Consider the following 9731-nt stretch of genomic DNA (forward strand, 5'->3'; position numbering starts at 1 on the left):
TACAATCAAGTGGGAACCTCTGGCTGATGACATTCCCAAATGTACCTTGAATCAAGGGATTCTTGGATTCAACAGTATTCCACTCACTTTCCTAGCCCAGTTGGTGTGACAAGGAAAAACCTCTGGCCACCCAGAGAAGGTATCCCCCAAGACTAGGAGATCTTTACATCCCCTTTTTCTGGGCAATTCAGTCAAATCCATCTGCCAATATTCACCTGCAACATTTCTACATTTTCCATCACCTATTCCCACTCCACTGGCAGGGTTTGGATTATTTCTCTTCCACACACCACACTGCTGACTCATTGCTTGTACAATTGGGGTCAGTTTTGGACCTAGAACCCCCTTGTGCAAATGTTTCAATAATTTGCTTCACTCCAAGGAATACCCTCATGTTCCCCATCCACCAGGTCACAGGAGATTGGTTCGAGGACTATTGTTTGCCCACTTGGGGTAACTGCCCAGCCTCCTGCAGCAAATTTTGCTCCTAAGTTTTCAAAAAGTTGACAATCCTTAGCACTGGACTAATTTTTTTCTACTGGGAAAAGGATCTCTGTCAGGATCTCTGACCTGGTGGTGGGGAGTTCCCGTGCATCCAGAGAATTGTTTTCCACACCAGACAAGGCTGCCCCCACTGAGAAACAATTCGCAACCAGGACTTTCCCAGGGGCTGTCTCCTAAGTCAGCTCTGCCCTAATACACTTCTCCTCTAGTCTGGAAGCAATCACGCTCTGGGCTTCCTGTGCTGGGGCTGGGGCAGTTGACAGATTGCTTCTTTCCTTCCTGGCCCAGCCTCCCTTGTCCTTGGAGAATTTCAAAGCCCAGGGAGGCTCCTGGGGTCTGGACTACTTGCACTTTGTGTTTGGGATACCCCATATCCACTCAGTCCAAGGAAATTCCACAGTGCCACTGTCTGACCCCAGCATTGCTGCTCAGCATCAGTGGCTATCAAAATATCACCTACACACTGGAATAAGACTCCAAGAGGGTTTTGACTTCTCTATTCCTCCAGTCCCTTTGCCAATTGAGTTCCAACTATTGGGGGGCTATTTTTAAGCCCCTGTAAGAGGAGCTGGTTTTTCCTCCCCATCTTTGGATTTTCCCATTGGAAAGCAAAAAGCTCTTGACTTTCACAGATACAGAAAAAGGTAGCTTTCAAATCTAACGCTGTGAAACATATTAAACTTTCATTTAGGGGAGTTAGCAAAGTGTAAGGATTCGCTACGACTGCTTGTATATCTTCTACTCTATTCTTTATAGCTCGAAGCTCTTGGACTAACTGGCATAGCCTTCCATTTGCCTGCTTGACTGGCAAAATTGGAGCATTCCATTTAGATTCACATTCTTTTCACAAGCAAAATTTCATCAATTTTTCTACAAAGGGTGAGAATCCCTTACAACTTTCTATTTTCAAAGGTATTGCTTTGGCCTTGCCAACCCCGCTCCAGGTTTCACTGGAATTCTCACGGCTTCTGCTCTTTTGGATCATGGAGGCACTCTCCAGCCCATCCTGTTGGAATCACTGCATCCCCAAGTGATACTGGCAGATGGATTAGTTCTGCTTCTGGAGACTGTCATGCAAAACTAGAAACTTCCACAGAATTAGGCTCTGCAATAATAACCTATATTTGACCATTTTTAAATTGGATTGTGGCATTTCATTTTTCCAAGACAGCTCTCCCAAGCAGAGGCTTTGGGGAATTGGGGAAATACAAAAACTGAGGAGCCAACCACTGTTTTCCCAATTTAAAAGCCACAGGATTAAAAATGGCCCAGTTTCCCAATTCCCTGGTACACCAGACAATTGTTCTAGAATTGTTCCTTGAGTTTCATTTTCCTGGATTTAACACAGAGGAAAAAGTTCCCATAGCCACAAACAATTGTACTCAGCTTGGCTGTAACCAGATGTTCTGATGGGGAAGAATCCTCTGGTGCCCCCTCAGTCGTCTTCAGTGATGCCAGGAGAGGGTTCGGAGGGTTCTGAAGTTTCAGTTGCGGACAATCCCATTTCCAGTGTCCATCTTCCTTACAGGATGCACAGGGATTGATACCAAGTCTCCTGGGGGGGGGATGTTTGAAGCAGGCTGCCCACGCTCTCGTCCTCCTCCTCTCCCTGGGGGCACCATTTCCTCAGGGATTTCTTCCAGAACTGCAACTCCTTCCTGCTTAGTTGATTCCTGCTGGTTCTCCCAACAATGTCCCGAAATTAGACTGATCTTGTCCCTCAGCTTTTTGTCATTTCCTCCAAACCACAAACATGGGGGCCAGTTGAGTCCTTCCTCCCTGTGTTTCAGGATCCATATTAGTATATTTTTGTGCTGTTTCTTCCAGATGATTTAAAAATTCAGTAGGCTATTCCCTATGATCCTGCTTCATTGCAAAGAATTTTGACATGTCCATTGCCTTTGGTCTGGCATGTTTCATTCCAGATAACATCCACTGCAGGTATCTATTTAACCTTTCTCTAAAAATAGGGATGTTAGGATCCCATTCGGGATCCACAGTGGGAAAGGGAATGTCCAATGTACCCTGTATATTCCCCATCAAAATCTGCTCTTCCAAAAACCTCTGATTAGTTTTAACAACCATTTCTTTCTCTGTACTACCAAACAACACTTCTAACATAGGATCCATATCCTTCTAGCCCGGATCCTGGGTTTTAATCATCATTTTGAATGCTTTTGCCATTTAGTCTGGGCTCTATCCCAGAGGGGGGCCACTCCCACCCCTCCTTGTTTAGCTCTAGTTCTTCCTGCAACCGCACTGAAGCTCTCTGCTCTCTCTGGCACATTCTCTCGACCTTTTCTTCTGGACCTGCTAAATCTGCCTCTTCACATGCCAGTTCCCCTGCAAGATTGGTTTCTGCATCTTGATTATCTGTTCCCCCACTCAACCTGCCCGTGGGGCCAACCAGAAGATCTTGGTGGTTCTCCTTAGCAGGGAGATGATGAGAACAAAGTTTTCCTGGGCTCCACATTGAACAACAAGACTTTAACCATTTCCCTTGATTTTCCTTTGCAGGCTCACACCGAGGGCTCTGAGGGCACTGGATTCACACCACAATCCTTCTGCCATTTCAGAGGGTTCTGCAAAGTGAAAACCACATAAACACACATGACCTCGTTCCAGTTCTGTTCCCGTTCTGAAACAGTATCAACTGTAACAATGGATTATAATTCAATGTTCCAGAACAGCCACCCATTGATTACAATACTCAATTAAATTCTCCCTGGGAGCTGTTCCTCTGGGGGGGCCGCCAAACTTCATCCAAAATTGCAAAATGCAACAAAGTGGGGATTTCTTCACAATTCCCCCTTCAGATTGCCCACTTCCCATCTCTAACTAGTAGACCCAAAATGTTACAATACAGAAACAAATAAGTACACAACAATATTGATCGATAAAACAAAGCCAAATACCAAATTCCAAAATACCAAAGAACCCACCCAAAGCGCTGGAAGATCCACAGGTCTCAGAATGAGCAGGATTCCCAAAATACCAAAGAACCCACCCAGTGTGCTGAAAGATCCATACGTTTGACACGGGCAGGACTCCCAAAAAGAAGGCCTTATTATCCAGTGGGATCTTACCTGTGTCCCAGACTGCTCTGGGGATCTGTGCTCTTCTGCAGCAAAGTCCTGGTGCTGGCGTGAAGATCCAGAGATCCCTCAGATCTGTGGGAGATCAGGCAGAGGTGTCCTGTCAGGGGGGCCAAAAATTACACCCAAAAGCAGCAGAAACAAACGTCTTAACCCCAATTTGGAGATGTTAAAAAGGGCATTCTTCTTTGTTCAGCATGCTGGATGCTCAGAGGAGAGTTCCTCTAATCTAACGTGCCAAAGGACAGACAGGGCTTTTTATTACACACACTGTTTACATGTGCATTTGATAGCCTTGCTTACTTAATACATATTCATTACTCTGCTTTACATAGTCACACCCCTATTGAAAGTCCTTTTCTGGTCCTTCCAGGCCTTCTCTGTCATCTTGACCTCAGTTCTTGAGCAGCACAGCACCATTGTGTTTCTTTTATCTAAGTACACAGGGCTTAGTTTACATCCTGCTTGTTTGTGACATCCCTTATCTAATTCTCTAGGACTTTCCTAGGATTACATTGTTCCTCATTTGGGCACTCCGGGGTACTGGGAGTAGAGTTTCTATTTCTTCTATCAGTGGTTTGATGGAGACCATGATGAGCTGGGAACTCATTGCGGGGAAAAGAGGGAGCAGTTGGGAAGTACTAGGCAGGTGGGGGAGAGAACTGTTCAGAGAACAGCTGAGATACAGCTCGAGCAAGGTGAAAACTAAACTGTCATTTGGGGTTGTTATATGTAAATGAAACTAGGCTGAAATATAATAATAAAAAAATTTATTGAAGATTTATATAAAAAGCAGATAAGCAAAACAGCGCGTTGGGCGGCCGGGGAGACTCCTGCTCCACACATGGCACGCAAACACAGTAAGCAAAACCAGCAACTTTTATTCCTTCTTCAGTTCCCCTCCCATAATCACTTGTTATTCTTCTATTGGATTTGAGTTTGCAGGTTTGGTTCTGGTTGGCTTCCCTGCAGGCTCATGTCAGTTGCCAGGTGCTTTCCATTCCATAGTTTTAATTAGCTCTTAGTCCTTGAGGCCTAGTGTGTAGGTATCTCCAGATGTCCATCTTGGATTCTCTGTATCGTTCTCGTGGTGGATCCTTTGATCTTTGTCCTTCTCTTCATTACCTTATGCGTCTGCTATGAGACAATAAGCTTTCAGAAAAATAAAATACTAAAATACTTATTCAGCAAGGCACAATAGTTTGTCTGTCCAGCTCAAGGACTGCAAACCATATGACTATCAGCTTACAATGTTGACAGATTAATGAACCATTCTACAACTTACAGTCTCCTAACCTTAACAGAGTATTGATTATATCAACATATATGTGTATATAAGAATAGAATATAACTTATAATACAATTTAATAAGTAAACTACTACTACTAATTTGATGAGTAAATTAAACTACTACTGCTAATTTATTACAGGGTCATCCCAGATCAACTGGATTTCAGAAATTACTCAAAACAGGTGCCACCTCCTCCAGCCAAGCCCAGGAGATCAACCTCCTCAGCAGCTGCAAGAGCGGGATGTTCCTGTGCCTGCTGCCATCTCCCAAAAGCCATTATCCCACTCCTGCTGAGAAGATGGGCAAGAGGAGCATCTACCTCACAAGATCTGCTGCCGGAAGAAGAGCGTGTCCCAAAGGATGTCCTCAGCCTTCTCAGAGGGGACGTCAGATCCACTCCATGGATGGTCCCAACCCTTCCCAATCCGGACCGGGCACCAGCTCCAACTCTTCCCTTGAAAACAAACAACAAATTCATGACAAGAGATTACAAACAAAAAGTGGAAACAAGAAAAAAAGGTAAAATGTTAACATGCTGTCAGGGTTCTGAGGAAGGCCCAACCCCTCCAGGCAAAAGAAAAACCCCATCTCCTCCAGCTAAGGAAAACCCAGGCCTTCTCCCTGCCCTGCTGCATTGGCCCAAAGAAAGGCTCCTAAGCCAAGGCAGCCCAAGCCTTTCCTGGGCTGCAGAGCAAAGCAGCTGGTGTTGTGCAGCCCCGCCTTTGCTCCCCCCACGGGGGTTTGTTTTTGGCAGGCTGGCTGCCCCTGCCCCAGCCCCGCCCAGCAAAGGGGCAGTGGCAGAGGCTGGTGGCAGAGCCGGGCTCCCAATTCACAGCCAGCCCAGAGCACCCACCCACCCTCCTGCCAAGAAGCAGCTTGGCAGCCGGCTGAAGAATTCCTCAGGTTCCCCGCCAGCAAAGGGGGGAACCTTTGGTGCCCAGCCAGGCTGAGCAATGCCCGCCTCCGGGAGCACCCCCTGGGTGTGGACTCATCTGCAAACGGCGTGTGGAACACATCTTGGAGGAAGGGGCCACAATCAAAGTCCATCATCTTCAGCTCGCCAGTGTCCAGGTCAGCAACAAAGAGCTTGTCATCCTTGACGTCGTCCACGATGTCTCCAGCAGCAGGCCCACCCGGCACAGCTTCTCCAGAGGCCCCTTCTCCTTCCCTGGGGGCCAGACCAGGCTGTCAGCGTTCTGCTGAGGGCCCCAGCTGTCTGTGAAGTGGGACGAGCAAAACCAGGTTGGATGGTGGCCACCAGCACTTGGAAGACTGGGTTTGCAGCCCAGCTCCAGCACAAAGAGGTGCATGTTCCCATGTGATGATCCCCCCTCAGTGCTACAGGCATGACAAAAAAGTCTGGTTTTCTTTACTTCTTATTGCCCAGAGATGTGTGGAGGTGTTACTTGCCAGGCTCCTGGATCAAAGTGAGCACGTGGATCTCTCCTGTCTTCTAAGCAGGTGAAAGCCCTGCACCCAAGGATGGCACAATAGGTCTTCCAATGATGGCCTGTCTGAGGGGCGGATGGACAAACACCACTTGATAAGGTGCTGACACCCTGGGGAGAAAATCACCGGTCAGTTGGAGAAGGATCCTGTCCCCTCTGTCCCACTGTCCACGTGCCCAGGCTGTGCTGGCTGTGCTCAGAGCTGTGCCCAAACTTCTCCATCAATTCTCCAGTTTGGAGGAGAGCAGGATGGCAGGACACAGGCCACCTCCTCCAGCCAACCATGGGACACAAACAGCTTCAAGAGCGGTGTCCTCGTGAGCCCACTGCCATCTCCCAACACCGTTATTCCCCCCGTGCCACAAAGATTGGTATCCACCTCGAGAGACCCGTGGTGGGAACAGGAGCTGGTCCCAGATGGTGTTGGTGCCTCTGCAGAAAGGGTGCTTCCCGCAGACCATCTGGTAGAGCAGGATGCCCAGGGACCAGATTGTTGCTGCCTCGCCACGGTAGCGTTTGAAGCAGATCCACTCTGGCGGGCTGTATGACGGTGTTCCTACAGAATACAGACGGAGTTCGTCAGGTGGATGCTGCCTGCTCCCAGACCCTCAGCCCAGCATCCCTGGCAATGTGGGGCCTGCCCCAGTGGCACACACCGTGACCCACTGCCTTCTCGCCAGCCCCTGACTCTTGGTTACAAACTTTGGGGTGTACAAGAAGCCGCTGGTGTCCAAGAGGGCAACGGAAGCCCTGGCAAGGCCCAACCATTACATGCAAGGGGAAAACCCAGCCAGTGGTGGGGAAAAGCCATGCCTTCTCCCTGCCCCACTGCACCACCCCCAGCAATTAATCATAAGCCAAGGCAAACAAGGCGAGCGGAGCAGCCCAAGCCCTTCCTCGCCTGCACACCAAGCTAGCTGGTGCACAGTTCTGACCCCCTTCTCTGCTACCCTCATGGGGGTTTTGGTCAGGCTGGCTTCCCCCTGCCCCAGACCCAGCCCGGGACAGGGTGGGTGGCACAGGCTGTTGGCAAGGCCGGGGCCTGTCTCACAATAACCCCCCAGCCCCATCCAAAAGCAACTTGGCTGAAAAACTAATCCTGTTCCCCCTCAGCAAAAGGGGCAATCTCCGGTGCCACACCCGGGCATGGCCATACGATGCCCAACACCAGGAGCGTCCCCCGGCTTGTGGGCTCACCTGCAAACTGGGTGTAGACCGTGTCCTGGAGGAAGGTGCCACATCCAAAGTCAAGGAGCTTGGCCTCGCCGGTGGCCAGGTCGAGGAGGATGTTCTGGGGCTTGATGTCCCGGTGCAGGACGCCGCAGCTGGTGCAGTGCCGCACGGCCTTCAGCACCTGGCGGAACAGCCCCCACGCCACCTCCTCCGGCAGGAACCTCCACGCCGTGATGAAGCGAGAGAGGTCCCGAGAGCGCTCTGGACGCTCCATCACCAACAAGAAACTGTTGGGGAGCTCAAACCACTCCAGGAGCTGGATGACACCACGAAAGCCATTGGACACCTTGTCCAGCAGCACGATCTCCAGGGGTGCCCGGGTGCCGTCAGGCTGCGGGGGGACCACGGGGTCATCAGTGGGGCTGATGCCGTGCCTGTCTGCCTGCTCCCCCTCCGCCAGCCCTGGATGCTCCCCGTCCCCCACTGAGCCCACGCCCACTCTCCCTCCAGGGGTCCCGGCGGCTTCCACCCTCCCGGGCCTCGGTTCGTCCCCGCCCGTCCCGCCCCACTTTCTCCCGCTGGCCCCGCTCGCTCACCAGCTCGCCCCACCGCCGGATGCCATCCCGGGACACGGCTTTGATGGCCACCTGCAAGCCAAGGGGAACAGTGGGTTCAGCTCGCCGCCCGCCCCACTCTCCTCCCCCTCCTCCTCCTCCTCCTCCACTCACCGGGGCTCCGTCCGCCAGGCGGGTCCCCGCGTAGACGCGGCCGAAGCCGCCGCTGCCCAGCAGCGAACCCAGCCGGTAGCGCTTCTGCAGGGGCCCCTTCGCCTTCCGTGCGGGCGAGACGTGGCCGTCAGCGTTCGGGCCGGGGCCCGGCACGGCCCCCGAGCGCCCCTCAAGCGGCCCGGGCCGGGCTTCCCCACCCGCAGCGGGCAGCGGCGGCGGAGCTCTGCCCGGGGAACCCCCCGAGGAGGCGGCAGCGGCCGCGGCGCCCGCGTCCCCCGCCGGCCCCGGCAGGCGCCGGGTTCGAGCCAGGCGGAGCCAAGGGGCGGCGAGGCCGAGCCCGTCCCACAGCCAGCCCCACAGGAGCACCCAGCAGTGCCACAGCCGGCGTGCCGGGAGCCGGGCGAGGGCGAGACCGCGTCGGGTCGCCCGGGGACGGGGACGGGGCGGCCCCGCCCGGCAGAGGGGAACGGCCGGGGCCATGGCCCGGGCCGGGAAGTGGAGGGGGAGACCGGGAACAGGACAGGGACACTGGGACAGGGACACTGGGACAGGGACACCGGGACAGCAGGACACTGGGATAGGGACACCGGGACAGGGACACCGGGACAGCGGGACACCGGGAGAGGGAGAGGAGGAAAAGGCAAGAGGAAAAGTAAAAGCGAGAGCTCGTCTCTAGAATCTCTGCTGCTGCCACTGCTGCTGCCGCTGCTGCTGCCGCTGCTGCTGCAACTGCTGCTGCAACTGCTGCTGCAACTGCTGCTGCTGCCGAAGCTCCAGGGCCGTTTGTCCGTTCCCCGTTGGCCCCCGCACGCCCCGGGGGCAGCCCCGGCCACTCCACTCCCAACCAGCCCCGGCTGCAGTCACGGAGCTCCCCTTCCTCCCGCCCCCACGCCAAGACCTCGGGCTTTTTTAGCTGCTTCGTTTTAGTTGAACTTCTTTGCTGGCGAGTTTGCAACTTCCCGCCGCTGCTCGGACCCCATCCCGCCCGCTCGGCCCGCGCTGCCGTCGCTTCCTCCCAGGCCAGCCGGGGTCTGGACTTGCCCCTGAAGTTTGGGAAGGTGTTTGCTCAGTGAGGAGCCCCGGGACGTCCGGCCAGCACCAGGCAGAGCCAGCCCCGGGGGAGGGCAGAGCAGGAGGATCGGCAGGGGAAATGCAGCCCTTTGGGGTCAGCGCTGCTCCCCGACCACATCAGGGCTGTTCCTGTTTTCCTGCCTGGTTAGAGGGAAAATCGGCGACTGCAGAGAGGATTAAGAAGAAGAGAATTAGAAGACTATTCTTGCTGCCATTTGGATGCCAGTCCATCCCAATAAATGCAGGCTTAATTTGGAAAGGACATCATGTAGCAGCTTTTTCAGCACCCAGTATTTAACAGCTACCTTTCAGGGGACAATGGGAAAAGGGGGGGGGGGAGAACGGGAGAAAAGGGGGACTGGGACCTCCAAAGTGATCGAGGAGGGGGCTGAGACTGAGCAGGGCAGGGGGAAGCAACACC

At 53.0% G+C, this 9731-nt stretch overlaps 1 protein-coding gene across 1 annotated transcript; it reads right to left on the reverse strand.

Moving 5' to 3' along the window:
* Positions 1 to 6122: 6122 nt before the first annotated feature.
* On the reverse strand, positions 6123 to 8719 carry LOC113978538 (serine/threonine-protein kinase pim-1-like). The gene is given in 6 exon segments (XM_027705546.1): positions 6123 to 6345; positions 6348 to 6449; positions 6718 to 6894; positions 7536 to 7902; positions 8108 to 8158; positions 8240 to 8719. Coding segments are annotated over 6 exon segments (1230 nt in total). The 3' UTR covers positions 6123 to 6292.
* Between the last annotated feature and the right edge of the window lie 1012 nt (positions 8720 to 9731).

Source organism: Neopelma chrysocephalum, unplaced genomic scaffold (assembly GCF_003984885.1).
Source record: "Neopelma chrysocephalum unplaced genomic scaffold, ASM398488v2 Primary Assembly neopelma1_339, whole genome shotgun sequence".
Classification (NCBI taxonomy): domain Eukaryota; kingdom Metazoa; phylum Chordata; class Aves; order Passeriformes; family Pipridae; genus Neopelma; species Neopelma chrysocephalum.